At 44.3% G+C, this 26,223-nt stretch overlaps 1 protein-coding gene across 4 annotated transcripts in view; it reads left to right on the plus strand.

The window, feature by feature from the left end:
- b4galnt3b (beta-1,4-N-acetyl-galactosaminyl transferase 3b) overlaps positions 1-25,840 on the plus strand; it is a 316,987-nt gene extending 291,147 nt beyond the window's left edge. For all 4 annotated transcript variants that reach the window (XM_072484698.1, XM_072484699.1, XM_072484701.1 and 1 more), the window contains exons 15-20: positions 1,331-1,629; positions 2,865-3,018; positions 5,047-5,119; positions 19,873-20,026; positions 22,325-22,451; positions 23,885-25,840. In XM_072484698.1, coding sequence (XP_072340799.1) covers positions 1,331-1,629; positions 2,865-3,018; positions 5,047-5,119; positions 19,873-20,026; positions 22,325-22,451; positions 23,885-23,990 — 913 coding nt within the window. In that variant the 3' untranslated portion in view covers positions 23,991-25,840. The remainder of the gene's footprint in view (positions 1-1,330; positions 1,630-2,864; positions 3,019-5,046; positions 5,120-19,872; positions 20,027-22,324; positions 22,452-23,884) is intronic.
- The last annotated feature ends 383 nt before the right edge of the window (positions 25,841-26,223 follow it).

The following is a 26,223-nucleotide window of genomic DNA, read 5'->3' on the forward strand; positions in this document are numbered from 1 at the left end:
AGTCATGAGGTCCATCACTCGCTTGTCGGTGGATAGTCTGGTATGGTTCCCGGTGACCCAGCCCGCTCGGGTGTATACGGCTCCGACTCACTCCTCATGTTCACTGATGTCCCGCTCCACCTCCAGCCTTTTGCTGGCCCTGCCATCCTTTCGGGTCCTGGAGTTATTGCCGGGCATTTCTCGGTAGTTGCGGCTGTCTTGTGAGAGGGTGTGGGAATCAACAGGTTTGGCGGGCTATTTTCGGACAAAAAAGGCTGTTTTTCTGAGTTCCCTGAGGAGAGCCACCTTCCCTGCGTCTGCTCAGCACATCCCCCTCAGTCTTTGTCTTGCATAAACGTTTGCGACACAAAGATAACTCAATAAAAACCAAATATGACAGCTATGGCGTAGTGGGTGATACTTTCACCTGTGAGTCATAAGGTTCAGGGTTCAAAACACACCCCAGATTTTGCAGTTACAAATGAAGGCTGACACTCGCTCCACTGCTGAGGAGATCCTGCACTCTTGGAAGTGCCACCTTTTTGGATAAGGAATTAAACTAAGGTCCCTGCTGCTTGCTCAGGTGGATCTTGAAAAGAAGAGCAGGGGACTTATCCCTGATGTGCTGCCCAATATTCAAACCTCAATCCATATCACAAAAAATTGATTATTTTGTCATATGTTAAATTGCTGTTTGTGGGAGTTTGCTATGCAAAAAAGAGGCTGCCATGTTTCAACACTGCCTGCATTTCAAAAGTACTTCATTGGTACACAGTGCTTTGAGAGGTTTGGTGGTTATGATCGTGATAAATGGTGGAGCAGGCTCAAAGGGCCAAAAGGCCTCCTCCTGCTCCGATCCTCTATGTATCTATGAAAAGTACTAAATAAATGCTCGTGACCCTTTATGTACCCGCATCATTGAAGGGTCCAAGTGACCACCCAGCCTACATGAACAAAATGTAATTTGTTGGTGTTGAATTTTTAATAGCTCTTTTTTTGAACCACTAATCTCCTCGATGAGTGAGGCCAGAAGGTTGCTAGTGTAGGAATTGGAAACATTGAGCTGTTTGTCCTAGGTTAAAGTTAAAGTTAAGCTTCTAAATATGGAAGCTGTTCCATCCAAAGTGCTGACATCTTGTGTGTTGAACGTGCTGAAATGTTGCACGGCAATGAGCTGGAGGAAAGCTGAAATCTTCTTTACATGTCAAGTAAAGTGTAAGGGAAGCTCAAGTTAAAACATGAGGTGTACAATAATGTTGAAGGTGAAAGATGGATAGCACAAGTAATTGTAAGTTAAATGAAGCATTCTTCCAGTGTTCATTCTAAGAATTATTTATTTATTTGGCAACAGAATATATACACTTCATCAATTAGTCAGTATTGAAAAGCGCCTTGATCGCATACATGGAAGTCGATACCTCCTGGAGCTTGCACTGTTGGTGAATAAAAAAACAATTGTGCGATTATCGGAGTACATTTATGGCCTCAACAGAAATGGATATTATATGGATGGAGATGATAAACGGAAGATGATAAACATTTTCAGGCACAGAGGTCGACAACTTAGGGAAAATCAAGAAAAGATCATGCTGTGTACTCCAACCGGATTCAACTGGCAGCACAATGCTGTGGTGCACTTAATAGTCCCAGGTAAATAAAAATGGATGTTAACGTTTTCATGTGAGGGAGGAGGATACCATTGTTAAGAGAGCTCTGATAACAATGTTCAGAAATCAAAATGAGGACTATTTTTCTTAGCAATGCATTAGATTTTGAAACAACTAATATTTTAAATAATTTGGTTAAATGTTATCAAGCAGTTACCCTTGGTTTTATATGGAGGAATATTATGTAGGTCCACACCTTCTTAATAATAAAAATAGATTGACTTCAAAACTAACTAGAATTGCATTCTTCGACAGTTACATTTTTCACAACGTGCTGGCATTTAGCCATATTCAGATCAGAGGCTACGGATCCTGTCCACATCCTGTAAAAATGAAATTTTTAAAAATTATTCATTTCAGGTGCAAGGAAGGAATGTGCTTCTCATTTTGAAATAATGCCAATAATATTGATGCAATCAATGTTAGTTAATTTCCAACCAGCCGTTGACCGACCTGACTGAACCTCCTTTCATTGCCACATGTGTACAATTGATTAATCAACTATCCACCGGCATCCTGTTGAATTAATATTGTGCATACAGTACAAATTTGATCCAGTACCACAAATTATTTACTGTTTCTCAAACGGTTTAGTTACTCTATACCCCTTTTCTTGCCCTCCACAAATTGCAAACTAATGACCGAAGTGTAATGGATAGTGTGTTCCACTTCTGAATCAAAAGAAGCAGTATGGTACAAAATAAGGATTAGAAATGCATCCAGTGTTTACAGAACAATAAAAACTTGATCTTATTTGGCTTAGAGTTGTTGAAATGGAGTAACATTTTTGAATTGCTTCTGATCTCGCCAGGGTCTGTTGCAATGAACTGAGCTGTTGAATGGGCATTTTCTTGACTGAGTTGAAGGTTAGTTTGTGACACGGGGGAAGGTGATAGATTAAAAAACAGATAACAGAACAAATTGATTATTATGTATATCATTTTTCATATATTCCAGCTGGTGTCTAGTCTTTTTGGCAATGCAGGTATTCTGTTTCAGTGTTGATTTCAGTGCATTATTTTTTAGATCTTAATATATGATTGGCGTCGAAAGGTTGCAAGTGCTTAATAGTCGTGGAGATCAGTAAAAAAGGATAAAAATAGTTTGTAAGTGAGAAGGGATACTGGAGGTTGAAAAGTGACCTTGCTTGCAGTTATTGAACTTAGTGATTTTTCTCACTAAATGTATTATTGTGTTTGAAACAATTTCGCCCCACAGTGAAAAATCAAGCTCGGTGGGTGCAGCAATTCATCTTTGATATGGAAGAGTTGTACAGAGCTACTGGAGATGAGTACTTCAATGTCATCATCACTGATTACGGTAGTACAGACATGGATGTTGAAAAAGCCCTGAAACAAAGCATGCTGACCAGGTAGCTGTAACTTTCTCCTGCTGGCCTTTTTCCTCAAAAACCTCAGAAAAACAAAGCTTTTGCAATAACGCTCGAACATGGGTATAAAAAGTTGAAAATTTGTTGAATAAAAATACTTTTTTAAAACAAAAGAACATGGATATAAAAACTAGCCTGGCAGACTGTGTATTCATTGTATGACTATGGCCATGTGGATGTAATAATGTATTTATTTGGCCAATATGTAAACCGAGAACCATTTTATTGTCACATACGTGAAGAGGAACTCTGATTAGATTTAACTGTAAAGACTCCCATTGTACAATAATGCTGTGAAAGTCACTGTACCACTTCTACAGAATACTCTTCAGAACTAGGGCTTATAATGCATTTCCATTATGGATACTTGCTTCCCCTTGACCAAAGTATTAACCATATGTGACACAGAATCATAGAATTTACAGTGCAGAAGGAAGCCATTCAGTCCATCAGGTCTGCACCAGCCCTTGGAAAATGCAGCCTACCTAAGCACACGCCTCCACCTTATCCCTGTAACCCCACCTTACATTGTAGACACTAAGGGGCAATTTAGCATGAGTAATACATTTTTAGGCTTTCCAAATATTCCCATTGGAGGGGTATCTAGTGGACCGCAGTTTGTTCACCTTTGGGACCCAGGGTCAATGCAGCCAATGCTTGTGTGATTCATCTCCGCTTTCTCCACTAGCTCTAAGGTCCTATACAAACTGAATCTGGATGATGTTGAGCTGTTTGTTGGTGCAAACATGTGATTTTGACTCGGGTCAGTGTTAAAATGCTAATATCATTCCCAGAAGTATCACATGTCGGGGGGAAAAAAGCCCTTGTATGCATCATAGGGCATATTTTAGAGGTTGGGGTGAAGATGCAGTGGCCCATAACTTCTGAGTTCCAGGGTAGCATATTGCGGTTGGGTGGGGGGGGGGGGGGGAGGGGGGTTGGACCCCCCCCTCAGGAAGTTCAAACTTCCTTTGGGAAATTACCATGAGCTGGTACCATCTGAAAATGGGATATTATTCACAAACTTTGGATGGTTCTGACGGTCAAAGAGCAATAGTTATCCAGAAAATGTTAGAAGAATTAAACCACTTCTAGCTCCTAGGTAACTGAGCAGGGGCTGTTTAGCACAGGGCTGAAAGCAGGCCAGCAGCACGGTTCAATTCCCATAACAACCTCCCCGAACAGGCGCCGGAATGTGGTGACTAGGGGCTTTTCACAGTAACTTCATTGAAGCCTACTTGTGACAATAAGCGATTTTCATTTCATTTCATTTCATTTAACTACAGCACTGGCCCATCCCAACCCCTAATGGCACTGGACTCCACTAACCCCCCTCCCCGAAGCGACATCCCTACTGCCACCGCTAAACTCTCTTACATCCCCGCCCCCAAAGACCCGGCCTGACCCAAGCTAATATTCCTCCCTATCTCTTAACTGGGCCAGGACCAACTGGACCTAACCTCACCCTCCTCTTTCCCCCCCCACCCCCAGGCCCAATCCTTTCCACCTATCTTATACACTTACCTTCTCCCTTGCTTGTCAAAGTGGCTGGACCTTTAAACTTACCTAGTGTATGGAACTTGTACAATTAAAAAGGAGTTGTGGCTTAATTACCTGCAACTGAACTCCCCCCAAGTGTAATTGTCAGGAACCTGGCCTGGCCTGAGTTGGAAGGTTGGGTGAGATGGGAGCGGCTTCATTTTAAAGTAAGAAACTGGGAGTGATGTGGCAATCCAACTCAATTGAAACTCCAAAGGAAATTACAGGCCATTTAGAGCTCTGCAGTTCATTAAAAACAAACCTTCAGGTATGCTTGGTTTTGATTCTGTGAACACAAAGTGAAAAACTCTTCCATTATTCAGTACTGACACTGTTCACCTCAAAGCAGTAACACAATCCTCCTCATCTATGCGGTTCAATAAAGACTCCCTTTTTTCTGGAACATGTATGTAGTTGAGAAAGAGCTGAAATGTGCACACTTCTTGATCCAAGTACATGTTTTCTGAATAGGTATCAATATGTGAAACGTGAGGGGAATTTTGAGCGCTCAGCTGGTCTGCAGGCTGGAATAGATTTAATTAAGGTAAGGAAGAGTAATTTCAACTAATTTACTCTGATCACAATGTTGAAAGTGTTATTACCGGAGTCTGCTTAACGGCAGATAAATATGTGCTTGATCTGAACATCTATACCAATGCCCCAAATAGTCCTTTCAGATGAAGCAGTATTTCAGTTGCACCTCCATCAATTTGGTCTATTGTATTCACTGCTCCCAATGCGGTCTCCTCCACATTGGGGAGACTAAATGCAGACTAGGTGACTGCTTTGTGGAACACCTTCACTGGGTCTACAAGCACTGGGTCTACCACCTTCCTGTTGCTTAGCATTTTATCTCAGCACCTTGTTCTCATGCCCATCTACCCTTCCTTGGCCTGCAGCAATGCTCCAATGAAGCCCAGCGCAAACTGGAGGAGCAACATTTCATCTTCCAATTGGGCACACTGCATCTCACGGAACTCAATGTTGAGTTCGGCAACTTTAGATTGTGACCTATCCCCTCCATCTTAAAACGTCCGCTTTTTAAAAATATCCCATACATGTATTGCCTCAATGTGAATCCTCCCTGCTCTCACACCAGGCCATCCATCTTTTGTTCTTAAAGTTGCTCATTTTCGTTGCAGTCTCAACAGCTCCAACACATTATCCCTCCCTTCAGTTTTAGTGGCGAGTCAATGGACTCAAAATGTTAACTCTGTTTCACTTCTAATAGAAATGGGGAAAAACTTCAAACAGGTCTAGCAACTCGAGACCGGGCATCCATGAGGTTCTGTGGGCCATCAGTAGCAGAATTATACTCAACCACAATCTGGTACCTCATAGCCCAACATATCCCCCACTCTACCATTACCACCAAGCCAGGGGATCAACCCTGGTTCACTGAAGAGTGCAGGGGGGCACGCCATAAATGAGGTATAAACTGGTGAAACTACAATGCAGGATTACTTACGTGCCAAACAGCAAAGAATAGACCTAGCCAAGCAATTCTACAACAAACGCATCAGATCTAAGGTCTGCAATCTTGCCACATCCAACCGTGAACAGTGGTGGACAATTAAACAACTCACTGGAGGAGGAGGCTCCACAAATGTCCCCAACCTCAATGTGCAAAAGATGAGGCTGAAGAATTGACAGCAATTTTCAGCCGAAGGAATGATCCATGTCCGCCTCCTCCAGAGATCCCCGGAATCACAGATGTCAGTCTTCAGCCAATACAATTCACTCCACGTGATATCAAGAAACAGGTGAAGGCACTGGATACTGCAAAGGTTATGGGCCCTGACAATATTCCAGCAATAGTAGTGAAGACCTGTGCTCCAGAACCTGCCGTAAGCCTAGCCAAGCTGTTCCAGTACAGCTATACATCTGGCATCTACCCGGCGATGTTGAAAATTGCCCAGGTATGTCCTGTCCACAAGAAATAGAACAAATTCAACTAAGCCAATTGCCACCCTATCAGTCTACTCTCCACATCGGCAAACTGATGGAAAGAGTCATCAACACTGCTAACAAGCAGCACTTATTCAGCAAAAACCTGCTCACGGACACTCAGTTTGAGTTCCGAGAGGGTCATTCAGCTCCTGACCTGGTTACTGCCTTGGTTCAAACATGGACAAAAGTGCAGAACTCCAGAGGTGAGGTGAGAGTGGCTGCCCTTGACATCAAGGCAGCATTTGACCGAGTTTGGCATCAAAGAGCCTTAGCTAAACTGGAGTCAATGGAAATCAGGAGGAAAACTCTCCACTGGTTGGGAGTCATACCTGGCACAAAAGAAGATGGTTGTGGTGGTTGGATGTCAATCATCTCAGCTCCAAGACATCACTGCAGGAGTTCCTCAGGGTAATGTCCAACCATCTTCAGCAGCTTCATCAATGACCTCCCTTCCATCATAAGGTCAGAAGTGGGGATGTTCGCAGATGACTGCACAATGTCCAGCACCATTTGCGACTCCTCAGATAATGAGGCAATCCATGCCCAAATGCAATGAGACCTGGACAATATCCAGGCTTGGGCTGATAAGTAGCAAGTTATATTCACACCACCCAGGTGCCAGGCAATAACCATCTCCTATCTCCTACAAGAAAAGATCTAACCATTACCCCTTGATATTCAATGGCATTACCATCGCTGAATCCTCCACAATCAACATTCTGGGGTTTATCATTAATGAGAAACTGAACTGGTCTAGCCATATTATTACTGTGGCAACCAGAGCAGGTCAAAGGTTAGTAATCCTATGGCGAGTAACTCACCACCTGACCCCTCAAAGCCTGTTCACCTACAAGGCACAATTCAGGAGTGTAATGGAATACTCCCCACTTGTCTGGATCAGTGCAGTTCCAACAACACTCAAGAAGGCTGACACCATCCAGGACAAAGCAGCCCTCTTGATTGCTACCCCTTTCACAAACATTCAATCCCTTCACCACCGATGAACAGTGGCAGCCGCGTGTACCATCTACAAGATGCGCTGCAGTAACTCGCCAATTTTCCTTAGGCAGCACCTTCCAAACCCACGACCACTACCATCTAGAAGGAAAAGGGCAGCAGATACCTGGGAACACCACCAACTGGAGGCTTCCCCTCCAAGTCACTCACCACCCTGACTTGGGAATATATCGCCGTTCCTTCACTGTCGCTGGGTCAAATTCTGGAATTCCCTCCCTAACAGCACAGTGGGTGTACCTATATCTCCGGGACTGCTGCGTTTCAAGAAGGCAACTCTACCCCCACCATCTGAAGGGCAACTAGGGATGGCAATAAATGCTGGCCTAACCAGTGATGCCCACATCACGGGAATTTTTTTTTAAAAAAAGATGCCGGCAGACCCGCTGAATTTTCCCTGCATCCTCTGTTCTTCTGCCCTAAACCACGCTGTTTTATGAATTCCATGAGCTGAGCATAATTCTCAGGTAATATGTGCAGCACGGTAGCACAAGTGGTTAGCACTATGGCTTCACAGCGCCAGGGTCCCAGGTTCAATTCCCTGCTGGGTCACTGTCTATGCGGAGTCTGCACATTCTCCCCGTGTCTGCGTGGGTTTCCTCCGGGTGCTCCGGTTTCCTCCCACAGTCCAAAGACGTGCAGGTTAGGTGGATTGGCCATGATAAATTGCCCTTAATGACCAAAAGGGTTAGGAGGAGTTATTTGGTTACGGGGATAGGGTGGAAGTGAGGGTTAAGTGGGCCGATGCAGACTCGATGGACCGAATGGACTCTTTCTGCACTGTATGCTCTATGTACTATGTATGTGAAAAATATTCATCAATTTTCTCACTAAAGTGGTGTGCAGAACACAAAGCCTTTGTCAAATTTCACCAACAACAGCAAGACATTTCAGAGATCAAATCACTTTATTTAATTTTATTTTTTACTTTTAATTGCTGCCTGACATCTTCTCTGTCACCTGCAACCGCTCCATTTTTGTCTCCCTACCGCCGACCTCCATTGCATTGGATTATTGAGCACAAAGTTAAATGGAATGTAGTAATAAGTTAATGAATACTTACGTTTTCTAGAACATTTGATGTAAGCAAAGCACTTCCTATCAAACTATGACTTTATCAGGAACCATTTGTAATAATCTAGATGTTTTCAGGGATTATTTTCAGGATGACTAGGTCTATATCAATGGATAATATAATTAATATATCAATATAACTTTTCACTGTTAGCTGCAGAACTAAATTGATTTAGATTTAGAATCTAAGTTGGCATTGGATGAATGAGCAACAAGAAAACATTGGGTGAAAAATCCCAAGAAAAACTTTCTCCAGGGCATCAGGATTTTGCTCTGGTAAAATTAGGTGTGCCCATCCTGAAGTCATTTTGAAAGTTTAAATCTAACCAGTCCCTGTCCTGTGATGTTACAAACAGTTATCAATAAGTTAAATATGTTTTCATATTTGTAATGCTGTTGTTCCAGAGAAATGTGATGTCAGCCCTCTTTGAAACAGAGCACAGCAGAACCTTGTTACTATGGGATTAGGAAGATCCATAATGGGAGTGGGGAATTCACAACAGAAACAACAGAGCTAAGCAGGAAGAGAGAAGCACGATAAAGGTGGGGAAGAGAAAGATCCATAACAGCAGTGATGGTGGGGATCCATAATATGGAGAAGGTTGACAGCAATGGAGGAAGATAGGCAAAACAGGCCAGGAGCTGGACTGCCAAAGGTCAAATTGGGCCACAACCTGGCCAGGGCCTGAGCCTGCCTCTGGGCTGACAAAGGCCCATCTTGGGCTGGGTCATGAGCTGATGAAGACAGTGAGGCCAGATTAGACCAGGGCCTCACCTGAAGAAGGCAGTGGGGCAAATTGATAAGACAGCTGAAAATTGAGGCAGAACAAGGCTGGAAATATATTGGCTACAGCTAATGGAAGCAAGAGGGTGACAAGAAACAGTGCACAGATCACAGTAAAGTCATTTCAATGTTCAAGCACTGGCTAGAAGTTAATTTTAACTTTGATAAATGGAAAGACCCCTTCTCCCTCACCAACACTATATAAAGGGATCATCAACTGCTTTCATGTTAGCTGGTGATTGATTTCTACTGACTTACTATGATTGTACAAGTTCTTGGTGCTTTTAATTTTTTTTTTTTTTAATTGCTGAAGTCTATAGGGAATGTTGTAGCAGGTGCTGAAGAATTTGTTCCTGCCTTCAAGGCTTCTGTATAAATTATTTCTCCCAGACATGCATGCAGTATTCAGTATTCCCCTTGGAGTTTAGCATGACTAGGAAAATGAGCAGACAGAGCGAGCTAGGCAGCTAACGGAGGGGCAGCAGGAGGACGTATCGGCCCATGTTGTTCAGGAAACCTTTTTTCTACCTGAATCTTAGGTCAGAATTTTTCAGTCCTTCATGCTGGCAGGATCTTCTGGTGTCGTCGATGTGAACGGAGATATCAATGGTTCACCTGCCCTGCCACAGGGGGGCAAGAAAATTCCAACCTTAGTGTCATAAAATGAGCCAGACGACTACACTTCGGTACCTGTTGAAATCTGCCACCTCCTAGAGGCATAGCTGTAACCTCAGAGCGGGATGAAGACTGCATTTACGGTGGCTGTGAAGATGTCCTTGCTCATGCTTTGGACTCCTTCTGGAATGCACAACTGGAGATATTAGTAACACCTTGTAGTTTGCCATCCTGTGCTGTTTAAGGGAGATCACTGACATTTCTATTCAGATGCGGACTACATTTCATACGCACTTGCCAGTGAGTACCCATAGAATCCCCACAGTGCAGAAGGAGGCCACTCGGTCCATTGAGTCTGCACCGACCCTCCGAAAGAACACTCTACCTAGGCACACTTGCCCGCCGTATCCCATTAACCCTGAGCATTGATCATGGTCAATCCACCCAACCTGTACATCTTTGGGCAGTGGGAGGAAACTGGAGGACCCGGAGGAAATCCACACAGACACTGGGAGAACACGCATACCCCACACAGACAGTCACCCAAGGACGGAATCGAACCCGGTTCCCTGGCGCTGTGAGGCAGCAGTGCTAACTACTGTGCCACCGGAGTAAACACATGGCTGTGAGACAATTGCAAGATTCCCCATTGTGCAGGAGCTATTGACTACACATATGGCACTTTATGGGTGCCACATTTCACTTCTGAGATGTAATGTAACCGTAAGAGATTCAGTTTACTCAATATCTGGCTGAGGTGTGACCATCAGCAGTGTAGCAATCAGTTCATTGTCTGGTATCTTGGCAGCAGTCACGGCACCTTCAGTCTGTGGCAGTCCACTGTGCCATCTGTATTTAAATCACCTAAACAAACCAAAGACTGGCTATTGGGTGACAAGGGCTGCCCGCTGACTCTGATGCACAATCCATGCACACATACACATGTACAATGAAAGCTGGCTGCATCATGAAGACCATTGGCATGCTGAACATGTGTCTGCTGCACGCATAGCTCAGGAGGATCCCTGCAGTACTCAGCAGAGCAGTTGCCAATGTTCATTGTGGTTTTACTGTATGCTGACAGTCCCTGCTACCAACTACATGACGAGCAAGAGGAAGAGGAAAACTGGGCATTCCATTTCAGGCTGCTTTGTCCGTGGACAACTGAGTTGACTGAGATACTATTAAACACAACTCCAAATCGCCATTCACCAGCAGCGCCACACCTCACCAACATTTGTTTTTAATATAAATTTAGAGTATCCAGTTCATTTTTTCCAAATAAGGGTCAATTTGGCATAGCCAATCCACCTACCCTGCACATCTTTTGGGTTGTGGGGGCGAAATCCACGCAAACAAGGGGAGAATGTGCATACTCCACACGGACATTGACCCAGAGCTGGAATAGAACCTAGGACCTTGGCGCCGTTAGGCAACCGTGCTAACCACTTGCGCCATCATGCTGCCCTCTCACCTTCCATTTGTGACTGACCATTATTGTGTCTGCCTGACCACAATTCAAAATAAAAGCTAACACAAAACAAGCATTCCAAACCAAATATATAAATGAATCCTTGTCATATTCTGTAGCAGCGCTAACCAATTATACCCTGTACATTCCCTTAGTGCCTGTCTTCATGCCTTTTTGTCTGTCTGGGCTCCTGTGCAGTGCTGCTCCAGTGGCTGTAGAATGGCCAGTCGAGGCTGTTGATTTTTGAATGGGGGAGACTGCAGACAGCATTTCAGGGTTACCTCAATCACCCTGGCCCTAGAAGGTTTGGCTTCGAACTACACGATCTTAGCGTTGGTGGCAGCAATCTTGCTGGTTCTCCGATGGGCAACAACAGGACCAATAATGGAGTGAATGTGGCTGGAGGACAAATTCATCCTGGAGGACAGTCATCCTGAGAGAGGCTCGGCCACCTGATCCACCCCAGCAGCTGGCTAGAAGAAAGACTGTTAGACAGCAGTGAGACCCTGCATCCCCTTTTGCACACTGATAATCGTGGCTGTGAAAGCAGCAAGCTGAGCTTTCATACAAGCAGTCTGAGCTGGCGTGACAAAAATCGGAATCTCCACTGCAGCACAAAGACATTGGGTGGCTTCTCTGTTCTGTATTGGGAGTCGAGTCATCGGCCATCTGATGTTGCATCATGCTTGGGTCTACAATGGTGTTATGGAGTTGGCCACTGATTCCACACTGCATAGGATGGGCTGCAACCTTTTTCATAAATCCCTGTGCAAAATTGGTGCCAAACTCTTCCATGCTCTTTGCCATTGCTCTCGGCTTTCTAACAACCCTGTCAATGCACCAGCATTTCATTCCAGACACACATCAGCCTTGTTCTGTAGTCTGCTCCATTGAAATGCTCACTTGCGTTTTCTGCAGTAGAACCCATGTGGGGCCTCGCCATCTGGGCAATTGGCACCCGCTCTACCCGTGAGCCCTTCCCTGGCTACTGTTCCCAATATCACATTACATCCATATCCTTCCTCTACGTTATCCTCTAAATTATGTGCCAAGGCGTGGTTGAGAGCCCAGAGAAAGAAATTTGCTTGATTGACACCTTTATGATATTCTAATCTATTTATTTAGTGATCTCTTGTAGTGGCTCAATGTTTATTTGTACTAGAGGTGTCAAATGTTTATTGATGTTATTGATACTTTAAAGGTCTAGTTGATACTTTTATAGAGTTGTAGCAACAGACAATTATAAATAAGTGTTTTAAAGCAGTTCCACATATGCCATTGTTACTTGGTTCTGCGCAAAATGCTAACTGGGTGAATGGGCAAGGAAACACTGGGTGGGGGCCGTAAGTTGGCATGGAGAATATGAGGAGCTGTCGGGGTGGGTGAGGAGCATGAGTTTAGAAGGAATTTAGAAGGATGAGGGGGGATCTGATAGAAACATATAAGATTATGAAGGGAATAGATAGGATAGATGTGGGCAGGTTGTTTCCACTGGCGGGTGAAAGCAGAACTAGGGGGCATAGCCTCAAAATAAGGGGAAGTAGATTTAGGACTGAGTTTAGGAGGAACTTCTTCACCCAAAGGGTTGTGAATCTATGGAATTCCTTGCCCAGTGAAGCAGTAGAGGCTCCTTCATTAAATGTTTTTAAGATCAAGATAGATAGTTTTTTGAAGAATAAAGGGATTAAGGGTTATGGTGTTCGGGCCGGAAAGTGGAGCTGAGTCCACAAAAGATCAGCCATGATCTCATTGAAAGGTGGAGCAGGCTCGAGGGACCAGATGGCCTACTCCTGCTCCCAGTTCTTATGTTCTTATGAGTTGGTATGGAGGGAGCATGGGTAAGACCTTTGACCTTATCTTTCAAAAGGTTTCCGAATATAAAAGATGATACCGGGGGAAGGCCCTAGCAGCCAGGTCTCTCGCACTGAGTCTGGCTCTGGGGCTCAGAAGGGAAGGGGGAGAATAGAAAAGCAATAGTGATAGGAGACTCAATGGTTAGGGGAATGGATAGGAGATTCTGTGGTCGAAAGCGAGACTCCCGGAAGGTATGTTGCCTCCCGGGTGCCAGGGCCAGGGATGTCTCGGATCGTGTCTTCAGGATCCTTAAGCGGGAGGGGGAGCAGCCAGAAGTCGTGGTGCACATTGGTACCAACGACGTAGGTAGGAAAAGGGGTGTAGAGGTAATAAACAAGTTTAGGGAGTTAGGCTGGAAGTTAAAAGCCAGGACAGACAGAGTTGTCATCTCTGGTTTGTTGCCGGTGCCACGTGATAGCGAGGCTAGGAATAGGGAGAGAGTGCAGTTGAACACGTGGCTGCAGGAATGGTGTAGGAGGGAGGGCTTCAGGCATTTGGATAATTGGAGCGCATTCTGGAGAAGGTGGGACCAGTACATGCAGGACGGGTTGCATCCGAAACAGAGGGGCACCAATATCCTGGGACGGAGGTTTTCTAGTACTCTTCGGGAGGGTTTAAACTAATTTGGCAGGGGAATGGGATCCGGATTTGTAGTCCAGCAACTAAGGTAGCCGATGGTCAGGACGTCAAAGCGTGTAATGAGGCAGTGGGGAAGGGGACACTGACAAAGGAGAGTACTTGCAGGCACGGAGATGGGTTGAAGTGTGTATACTTCAACGCAAGAAGCATCAGGAATAAGGTGGGTGAACCTGAGGCATGGATCGGTACTTGGGACTACGATGTGGTGGCCATCACGGAAACTTGGATAGAAGAGGTGCAGAAATGGAGGTTTCTGGTTATAGATGTTTCAATAAGATTAGGGAGGGTGGTAAAAGAGGTGGAGAGGGGGTGGCATTGTTAATTAGAGATAGTACAACAGCTGCAGAAAGGCAGTTCGAGGAGGATCTGCCTACTGAGGTAGTATGGGTTGAAGTCAGAAATAGGAAAGGAGCAGTCACCTTGTTGGGAGTTTTCTATAGGCCCCCCAATAGCAGCAGAAATGTGGAGGAACAGATTGGAAAACAGATTTTAGAAAGGTGCAGAAGTCACAGGGTAGAAGTCATGGGTGACTTCAACTTCCCAAATATTGAGTGGAAACTCTTTCGATCAAATATTTGGATGGGGTGGTGTTTGTGCAGTGTGTCCAGGAAGCATTTTGAACACAGCATGTAGATTGTCCGACCAGAGGGGAGGTCATAGAATTTACAGTGCAGAAGGAGGCCATTCGGCCCATCGAGTCTGCACCGGCTCTTGGAAAGAGCACCCTACCTAAGGTCAACACCTCCACCCTATCCCCATAACCCAGTAACCCCACCCAACACTAAGGGCAATTTTGGACACTAAGGGCAATTTATCATGGCCAATCCACCTAACCTGCACATCTTTGGACTGTGGGAGGAAACCAGAGCACCCGGAGGAAACCCACGCACACATGGGGAGGATGTGCAGACTCCACACAGACAGCGTCCCAAGCCGGAATCGAACCTGGGACCCTGGAGCTGTGAAGCAATTGTGCTAACCACCATGCTACCATGCTGCCCCAAATGAACGGTCATTGACCAACGGTCATATTGGATTTGGTACTTGGTAATGAACCAGGGCAAGTGATAGATTTGCTAGTGGGGGAGCATTTTGGAGATAGTGACCACAATTCTGTGACTTTCACTTTAGTAATGGAGAGGGATAGGTGCGTGCAACAGGGCAAGGTTTACAATTGGGGGAAGGGTAAATACGATGTTGTCAGACAAGAATTGAAGTGCATAAGTTGGGAACATAGGCTGTCAGGGAAGGACACAATTGAAATGTGGAACTTGTTCAAGGAACAGATACTACGTGTCCTTGATATGTATGTCCCTGTCAGGCAGGGAAGAGATGGTCGAGTCAGGGAACCATGGTTGACAAGAGAAGTTGAATGTCTTGTTAACCGGAAGAAGGATACTTATGTAAGGCTGAGGAAACAAGGTTCAGACAGGGCACTGGAGGGATACAAGATAGCCAGGAGGGAACTGAAGAAAGGGATTCGGAGAGCTAAGAGAGGGCATGAAAAATCTTTGGCGGGTCGGATTAAGGAAAACCCCAAGGCCTTTTACACATATGTGAGAAATATGAGAATGACTAGAGCGAGGGTAGGTCCGATCAAGGACAGTAGCGGGGGATTTGTGTATTGAGTCTGAAGAGATAGGAGAGGTCTTGAACGAGTACTTTTCTTCAGTATTTACAAATGAGAGGGGCCATATTGTTGGAGAGGACAGTGTGAAACAGACTGGTAAGCTCGAGGAGATACTTGATAGGAAGGAAGATGTGTTGGGCATTTTGAGAAACTTGAGGATAGACAAGTGCCCTGGGCCTGACGGGATACATCCAAGGATTCTATGGAAAGCCAGAGATGAAATTGCAGAGCCGTTGGCAATGATCTTTTCATCCTCACTGTCAACAGGGGTGGTACAAGGGGATTGGAGAGTGGCGAATGTCGTGCCCCTGTCAAAAAAGGGAATAGGGATAACCCTGGGAATTACAGGCCGGTTGGTAGGCAAAGTAATGGAAAGGGTACTGAGGGATAGGATTTCTGAGCATCTGGAAAGACACTGCTTGATTGGGGATAGTCAGCACCGATTTGTGAGGGGTAGGTCTTGCCTCACAAGTCTTATTGAATTCTTTGAGGAGATGACCAAGCACGTGGATGAAGGTAAAGCAGTTGATGTAGTGTACATGGATTTTAGTAAGGCATTTGATAAGGTTCCCCATGGTAGGCTTATGCAGAAAGTAAGGAGGCATGGGATAGTGGGAAATTTGGCCAATTGGATAACAAACTGGCTAACCGATAGAAGTCAGAGAGTGGTGGTGGATAGCAAATATTCAGCCTGGAGCCCAGTTACCAGTGGCGTACCTCAGGGATCAGTTCTGGGTCCTCTGCTGTTTGTGATTTTCATTAATGACTTGGATGAGGGAGTTGAAGGGTGGGTCAGTAAATTTTCAGACGATACGAAGATTGGTGGAGTTGTGGATAGAGGAGGGCTGTTGTCGGCTGCAAAGAGACATAGTTAGGATGCAGAGCTGGGCTGAGAAGTGGCAGATGGGGTTTAACCCTGAAAAGTGTGAGGTTGTCCATTTTGGAAGGACAAATATGAATGCGGAATACAGGGTTAACGGTAGGGCTCTTGGCAACGTGGAGGAGCAGAGAGATCTTGGGGTCTATGTTCATAGATCTTTGAAAGTTGCCTCAAGTGGATAGAGCTGTGAAGAAGGCCTATGGTGTGCTAACGTTCATTAGCAGAGGTATTGAATTTAAGAGCCGAGAGGTGATGATGCAGCTGTACAAAACCTTGGTAAGGCCACATTTGGAGTACTGTGTGCAGTTCTGGTCGCCTCATTTTAGGAAGGATGTGGAAGCTTTGGAAAAGGTGCAAAGGAGATTTACCAGGATGTTGCCTGGAATGGAGAGTAGGTCTTACGAGGAAAAGTTGAGGGTGCTAGGCCTTTTCTCATTAGAACGGAGAAGGGTGAGGGGCGACTTGATAGAGGTTTATAAGATGATCAGGGGAATAGATAGAGTAGACAGTCAGAGACTTTTTCCCTGGGTGGAACAAACCATTACAAGGGGACATAAATTGAAGGTGAATGGTGAAAGATATAGGGGGGATGTCAGAGGCAGGTTCTTTACCCAGATAGTAGTGGGGGCATGGAATACACTGCCTGTGGAAGTAGTTGAGTCGGAAACATTAGGGACCTCCAAGCGGCTATTGGATAGGTACATGGATTACGGTAGAATGATGGGGTGTAGATTCATTTCATTTGTTCTTAATCTAGGACAAAAGTTCGGCACAACATCGTGGGCTGAAGGGCCTGTTCTGTGCTGTATTTTTCTATGTTCTATGATTCATCATTCCTCTGAGGAACTATCAACCTGGGTCATGGAGAAGCTGGCCCAATGGCACAAACATTGCAGGGTGTTAAGGGATGCCCACCCCACAATTGAACCAGCCAGGTTGTGAGTACCTTACCCTTATCCCGTGCCAATGAGAATTGGGGCACTAAGAATGGGGGTGAGAATCCTGGAATCAGGTCCCAGTTGCCATTTTAAAATGGCTCCAGAGTACTAATGACTCCTTGAAAATGCAACCCAAAGTTTCAATAATAAATGTTGAAATAATAAGTGTGATTCAGAATTATGGCAAGAGGAAATACGGGACGGGATTCTCCAATCCCGCGGCAGAGTGTCACGCCGTTGCGTTTTACGGCGGTGTGAACGGGCCACTCCCGTGACTAATTCTGGCCCCTGGGATCTGCGCATGCGCAGTTGCCAACAAGGACATGCGCACTGGCACCGGCGGCAACGTGCACATGCGCAATGGACACCTTCAACGCGCTGGCCCCGACGCAACATAGCGCAGGACTACAGGGTCCGGCGCGTGGGAAAGGAGGCCCCCAGCCACAGAGGCCGGCCCGTCGATCGGTGGACCCCGATCGCAGGCCAGGCCACATCGGAGGTCCCCCCCCCCAGGGTCGGACCCCCCCCCCCCTCCCTCCCAAAGGCCGCCACCCGACCCTTACACGCCGAGGTCCCGCCGGCCAGAGCAGGTTAGAACGGCGCCGGCGGGACTCGGCTCTTTTCTTACGGCCGCTCGGCCCATCGGGGCCGGAGAATCGGTGGGCCGGCCGCGTAGAGCGGCCCGCGACCGGCACCGCGCCAATCATGCCGGCGCCGATTGTGCGCTCTGCAAAGAATCGCCTGCCGACGTCATGGCAGCGTGGCCTGATTCGCGCGGCCTGCCGGCGATTCTCCGACCTGGTGCGGGGTCGGATAATCCTGCCCACGATTTTATGGACATGTGCAAACTCTGCAACAAAACACTTTTTTAAAATAAATTTGAGTACACAATTTTTTTTTTTTTTCAATTAACGAGCAATTTAGCATGGCCTTCCGCCTACCCTACACATCTTTGGGTTGTGGAGCAAAACACTTTTAAGAGAAAATGTAATATAAATATTTTTTCCTCCATGGCTGTCAGCCTGGTGGTATTCATGGTTAACTGAAATTAGATTTTGGGGATGGCACAGTGGCAACAAATTGCGCTGGAATGCATGGAAATAATCATAATGGGATGAGAGTTTGGGCTCCCTTGCTGTTCCCATTGATTTATGGCTCTCAGGGTTGCTGACATGGGGAAGTATCGAGCAAAGATTAGGCACTTGCCTACAGGGATGAGAGAGAGGAATTAATCACTGGTGAAGGTTGTATTTTTAGTGACACTTTGGGACTGATATTCATTTTCATTGCTGGACCGTCAGAAGCATGTTGAGCACTGCTCCCTGCAGCCTCCGTTCCTCCCTCCAAGGTGGTTTCTTTATTAAGTCTGCCTCGGAAGGCTAAAAGACGCAGAGATTTTCTGGTGTTAATTGACTAAGCTGCTGGATGTGAACTGGCAGGGAAGAGGAGGAGGGCAAAATCAGAAGGACAGTCACATTAAACCACTCTCGGGTCTCTCTTGCTCACTCGCTGAAAGGAATCTCGAGTTCATCCTTGACCCATGTAAAGGTTTCAGCGTTGAAAGGAAAAAATGATTAACAAGAAACTAAAATTATGTGGAAAGTCACAAAATGAAGTTGTGGCCCAGTATCTCCTCTGCCTCAGAGAGAAACGTTAAACAAAACCCTTCATCTATTCTTGCACGGTGATCTACATGCTCACGCCTTTCTTATATAATACTCTTGAGTTCATCACCTTGCAATGCGTCGTCACTCATAACAGACCTCTAACTATTCCCACTGCATCCACTATAGCTGAAAATGTTTCTTTTTGCTTTGGGAGACAAGATCTCTGGTTGGGATTTTTCGCCCCTACCCCCGTGGCAGGGGCAGCTCGCCATTGGTCTCTACCGGGATCTTCCAGTCCTGCCTGTCTGCAGCATTTTGTGTGGCTCGCCAACCCGGGGGGGGGTTGGTGATTTCTGAGGGACCGGAAGATCCCACTGGCGGGATGAGCTGGAAAATACTGCTTCCATGTGTGTTGTTTTTGCCAGGTGTATTTTTGTAAGCATTTATTGGAAAAGATAGCTCAATATACATCCGCTTGTCAATTTCATTTGTCTGTATTTGGAATTCACTGAAATGCTCGGGATAATGTCAACATTGTTCACCTACAGTAAGTGGAAAGTGTGTGATAAATGTTTACGAATTAGCACCAGTCGTTCAGTGTTCCATGCAGTGGGATTTTAATTCCGGAATGCAGATGAATTGTAAGAGATGGGACATTTTGTTCAATGTGCTGACTGTCGCATCCAAATTCCCAACATGTATAGGATTGCCAGAACACGGAGTGCATCGAGCTTTGTATCAAAATTACAGAAACAGTGACTTTTCCAGGACAACTTAGCTGGGTTACAGTGATGCTGAAGCCATCAGTGTTTCTTGATATCTTTCTTATTCTTCATTTCAGGATGATCACAGCATTGTTTTCCTGTGCGATTTGCACATATACTTTCCCCCAGGTATCATAGATAGCATCAGAAAACATTGCGTGGAGGGAAAGATGACATTTGCCCCAATAGTAATGAGGCTGAACTGTGGCTCTTCCCCACAGGAACCTGATGGTAAGTGACACCAATAGGTAACTGAAGTTATTACTTTGAAATTAAACTGGGATTTTGCTGGTTGTTTTGGTGTGCTCTCTTAACCTTAATCTCTCAAGTGCACTAATTTTAAGAACAAAAATAGATATTGATACTCGAATAGGCGGCAAACTAAGGATTTAAAAGAAACAACTGTTCTCATTTCGACAACCACATCATCCTCCTTTCTGAACCTTCAGCTTGTTAATTGTTAGCTCCTAGGATATAAGTACTTGATCATATGTGTCCGGTTCAGATCACAAGGGGTGAAAATTTCCGGCTCCGTCGCAGTAGGGGAAGGGGAGGGGTCGGAAAATGTGATGAGCTGTTCTAAAGGTTTGGGCTGGATTGGAAGGCCAGTGATTCTCAAATGGGGGCACACATGGATCCTCGAGAAGATCTCACTAACATATAGACAAAAGTAATACGTTTTTTGCCTGAATGAAATATGGTGGTACCCAGTGTCAAATCAGCACATGCCCATATTCCATATGCAGTATAGTCAGGTCACTGGAATGTGGACTGCAGCAGCAGTAGTCTGATGTCTGAAAAGGGTGATTTGTTATACAGCACTGTAGAGTGGTGAAGACAGATAGCAGCACACGGGTACAGCCGTACTAACTCACCTGGAGACAGTAAGACTGTAATTTCTGGGTAAGCCCCAGTTTACCTCTGGTAGGGGATGGGGTGGAGATGTTGACCATTGTCCAGACAAGTTGCATCCTGATTCTCCCACCGTCTACTATTTACTCCTTCCCTACCTCCCATGGATCTGCTCTCTGCCACAACATATTTGACTGTGCCAGATTCCAGCTGTGCTGGGGCCGCTAGATAGTGATCTGCAGGCAGCCTCTCCAATAACCCATGGGACAGGAAGTGTGTCCATACAACTCATTGCGATGCACCTCACTAGAATGAATGTGCTGCAAGTTCACAAAGAGTCTCCTTACAGGAAGCTTAATAAAACAAATCGCTGCAACAATGAACACATTGGAAAAGAGAAGATCAGTCAACATTTGCAAGTAAAACAAACAGTGGGCTGAATTCTTCATTTGGGAGACTATGGTTGGAATTCCCTCTTTGGGAGACTTGAGCTTTGCTGGTGGAACTGAATAACATGCGATATGCAGTTCCATTGGGGCCACTATTCAGTAAGTGAGTCAGACAGGCAAATGGGCCAGCACTCTGCCAGTGTGAATTGAGAGCAATTCCCAGACAAGCGGGCGTTGTAACCACTGGGGCAGGAGTTAGCGCCAAAGAGCCTGACAGCTGGAACTGTTTTTAAATGCTCCACTCACCACATACTCACTACAGCCACAGAGATGGCTCAGAGAAGCCTGGTGGGCCCCTGATTGAGCTTGGCCATGCCCATTCCCTTGATTAAACAGCTGAGGTATGAGGGTCTCCAGAGGAGCAGCGTGAGTGGGCTCCAAGATGACCAGAGACCTTCTGAGCATTAAAATGACACACGTAGCAGTCAGCAGTGTGAGCAATCAGGAGCCAGTAAGTAGCATCAAAGGGGTGCGTTTAAAACGCATACTGCTGCAATGGAGGTCTGGGCCAGGCCACCCCAATCCCAAGAGGGGCACCCGGAATCCACGGTCCTGATACCAAGTTCTTTCCTGCTACTGCCCCCAGCTCAGGCAGCCAACCCCCAGCAAGTCCGACAATATTTGAGTGTTTTTGAGAGTTCTTTTCACACCTTCAGGCACCAGGTTCAAAATGACAGAACTCCTGGAACAATGATATAGAACTTTCTTCATCCTAAGGGCTGAAAAGCACTGAGTAAGTGGGGCTGTGTCCTAAGCATAAAGTTGCAATTAGCCCTGTAAAATTAAGGAAATATGAAGACAGCTCTTTGAATTTTGGTTTTATTCCTAGAAGTAGTGAAATACCTCGGCCTCAGTTGTTTGATTTGTGGTCTAGTACTAGCCAATGAATCTTAAAGCTTTCCTGATTATGAAACATTTAATTACCAGGCATTAAATATGTAAAACAAGTAACATTTGTTTTTGTGATTGTATAATCTAATTTTTAGGCTTAAAAATACCAGTGCAACATAGGGGTCAGTGTGGAATTCTTATAACGCAGGAGAGGTGACCTTGTAAGCAATAGGGCTGAGGAGCCCTGGGATAACAAATCAGGCAATCAAGACTGCTCTAGATTGTTTGGTTTGTTAATTCCTGATCTTGACCCCAGTGTACAGCTGCTAACGTACACTTCAGACAAGTGATAAAAGCCATTTGAACAAATAATATTTAATTCACTCACAATCTCTAGGATACTGGGAAATGAATGGATTTGGCTTGCTCGGAATCTACAAATCGGATCTTGACAGGATTGGTGGGATGAACACAAAAGAATTCCGTGACCGGTGGGGAGGAGAAGACTGGGAACTACTCGATAGGTAATAGATTTGAAGTTAATTTAAGGTTAAATGTGTTTGTAAGAACGGGCAACAAAAAGCCAAGATATTAAATTCATATTCCGCCTTTCATTTTCTTTTCAATTCTCCCCTCTCATCTTGCACTCACCTGGGATTGTGCACTCTGGAAATTAGGAGATTACGGTGGGATTTAATCAAAAGTTTTCAAAGTATTAAGGGATACAGCTAGGGAGGTACAGAAAAATATTTCCAATGGTTGAGTTTAGGATTAGGTGACATAGCCTAAAATTTAGAGCCAGACCTTTAATAAATTGGTAAACTCTTGTTCATGCAAACAGTGGCAGGAATAGGGAATATTTTGTTCAAACGACAATTGCTGCAGGGTCATGAGTTGATTAAATTTAAGATTGATAGTTTTCTGTTAACCAAATATGTTAAAGAGTATGGGACAAAATGGGTAATAGGGCTAGATCAGAAATCAGCCATGATCTCATTGAATGGTAAACAAGTTTGAGGGGTGAAATGACCCACTCTCATCTGATGAAAGATGAAAAAGTTAATATTGGGCAGGCTGAATGTGGGAGCCTTCTCAGCTAATTTTAATGATCTCCTTCCACAATGTCCTCTCATGTATGCTGTCAGTAATGCCCATTGGATAATGATCACGAGAAGAAAGCCTGGCTGTATTTTCCTCTCAGAAATAGCGGTGCAAGTGGCAAAATGTCCTCAGTTCAAACTGACTACCTCAAATATGAGGAATGAAGCCTGGGACCTGCACAATTTGTGTGGCTAAATCCCATATTGGAAATGTACTCAATAAACACTAAAGGAAAGCTAAGATTTTTACTTTGAGATCTCTCAAGAAGAATTTTTTTTTTTGTGAAATGTTTAAACGCTTAATAATAATAATAAGAAGAATCGCTTATTGTCACAAGTAGGCTTCAATGAAGTTACTGTGAAAAGCCCCTAGTCGCCACATTCCGGCGCCTGTTCGGGGAGGCCGGTACGGGAATTGAACCCGCGCTGCTGGCATTGTTCTGATTACAAGCCAGTTGTTTAGCCCACTGTGCTAAACCAGACCCGTCTTTCCCTAATCGCCACTGAATATCAGAGAGAGGGGAAAGGAATTTTTGGGGCATTTTCTTTGAATGAACACTAAGTTGTTTAATTGCGTTAAAAATATTTTATTACATTTTAGCCAGATTTTATTATTATATTTCTCCATCAGAGATTAATCCCTTTCAAAAAATGGTACACTCTAAATGGCCTGTGTATAATTCCCTTTCTTGTTACTGGGGCTCGGATTTGCTTTGACTGTTGTTTTGGTTATTTTTCAACCGTATTTGTCATGTTTGCAAACATTATATCAGCAACAAAATCTCTGCGTTCACTAAAATCGGAAAATCAGTTTGGTGAATTTTGTGAACCTAAATTTACCTTTTTATTATTCACAGGATTTTCCAAGCTGGGTTGGAAGTGGAGAGATTATATGTGAGGAATTTCTTTCACTTCTACCACTCCAAACGTGGAATGTGGAATAGGAAGCAAGTAAAAACGTAGTGACAGGGACTGCAGGACGTCTGGCTATCATGCACTTTATCCAGTCATAGGATTGAATTGCCTCATCCATTAACAAATGGAACACAGCCCCCTGTGCTGTCTTAGGTAAAATTTACCTGAAGACAATGGAATTGCTGCTGTAATTACTCAGGCGAATAGCAATGGTTTTGTGATCTTCAACCCAGGAAACATATTACAGAGAACCTCTCTCAACACTAAAGTTTCTAAGTGACGAAAAGTTCCAAACAAAATGTTTTATATTTTTTTATTCATAGAAATGTAATGATCCTGATATGTCATGGGGTCTAAAACCGGAGTTATGCTATGGTTTTAAAAAAAAAAATTTATGGCTGGAATTTTTTTTTCTATAAGGAAGATGTGCTAGATTAAAGCAATGGTAACATTTTGGGGATTGTGCTGTGCTCAAATCTTACCCACTGTGTGGCACCGTTATAGTAACATGGCTTATATGGATGCACAGTTTTGGCTCGCCTGAGATACCTCATGAACCTAGCAGAGCAATCTGTTTTATTGTTGTGGACGAACAGCTTGCTGACACCTTGGAAGTTACGCCTTTCAATGGAATTAATTTGCATGCTTATGCATCAAGGTTTGAAGACGAGTTTGATTTGCCGTATTTGTAACCATCTCATTTTGGTAAGGGACCGAAGTAATGGTCATATTTTAAGATATCGATCTTCTGGGAAATAGTTAAACAAGATCGGATTCATTCTTTTCAATGAGTTTTACTACCAATTCAGTTGGTAAGGTTGAGCATATAATTTTTCTTTGTCAGTGTGTGTATATTTCCAAGATTAATATCATTGTTACTGTTTCCATTTTTAACAATTTTAATAGTTTACACCCACCTATATATTTAGTGAACCCAGTATATTTTCTGTTTGCTACTAGTTGGGCCATATTGATGCCTTAGAATTTTTACTTATGATTGTGCATAACAGCTAAGTTACACAGTTGTGATTTAGCTTCATTTTAGATGCAGGATCATCTTTGAATACATGTACATAAACTGCAATGAAGGGAGTCTTTCAGATGGTTTCTATTTTGCACAGGGCCATGGAATGAAATGAAAGGCAACCTTAGAATAATGTTTTCACTTTTCGTCAGGTTTATTTCTGAAGTTCAAAATGAAAAATATTTCTGATAGGACGGCTTGCTTAAGTTGGCTACTTTATGGATTAATGCAAACTGAGAGTGCACAAAATACCTTAAGTCTCTTGTATCCTTTCCTGTACAGAATACTTAATACTTTAAATGCAAATTAACTGTGCACCTATTTTTTTCTAAAGTCTGCAGGATACACAGGCGTTTTTGATGCACTGTGTTTGTAACCAAGTACCTCACGAAACTCGCCAGAATTTATTTTTCTATGAAGGTAGATGTGAGAAAATTAGGTACTTTTCAAACACATTTTGGTACTTAAGTGCTGAAATAACTCGGCAGGTCCGGCCGCAGCTGTGGAGAGGGTAATAGAGTTGGGCTGAATCTGTTCTGAAGAAGTCATCTTTAACTCGGAAGGTTTACTCTCTTTCTCTCTCCACAGATGAGTCCTGCTGAGTGTTTCCAGGACTTTATTTCAGATTTCCAGCATCCTCAATATTTTGCTTTTATTTTGGGCACTTGAATTATCTAGAAGAACCATGAGTGGTATCAGGACACTTTCGATTAATGCTCTTTCCAAGGGTACACCTTGTGTAGCTGTAGAATTTGTTTCCTGTACCTGTAATAGTTGTTGTCTTAACATTGCTGGGATGAAGGGTTAATGATTTCTGTGAAATTGCTACGTTGTGTACAATCATGATTTTTGGAAATAAAAGTTTTTTTTTTTTGAAATTTTGATTTATGTTGGTTATTAAAACTAATTTCCCACACCCTCTTCTCAAATATTGTCCACTGCTTGGCTGGTAACTCAGTTTCTTAATCAGGGAAATAATTGGCCTCCCTACGATGTATAGTAATAATAATAATATAATCTTTATTGTCACAAGTCGGCTTAACACTGCAATGAAGTTACTGTGAAAAGCCCCTAGTCGCCACATTCCGGCGCCTGTTCGGGAACATGGAGGAAGAATTCAGAATGTCCAAATTACCTAACAGCATGTCTTTTGGGACTTATGGGAGGAAACCGGAGGAAATCCACGCAGACACGGGGGGGAACGTGCAGACTCCGCACAAACAGTGACCCAAGCCGGTAATCGAACCTAGGACCTGG

Source organism: Scyliorhinus torazame, chromosome 19 (assembly GCF_047496885.1).
Source record: "Scyliorhinus torazame isolate Kashiwa2021f chromosome 19, sScyTor2.1, whole genome shotgun sequence".
Lineage (NCBI taxonomy): Eukaryota > Metazoa > Chordata > Chondrichthyes > Carcharhiniformes > Scyliorhinidae > Scyliorhinus > Scyliorhinus torazame.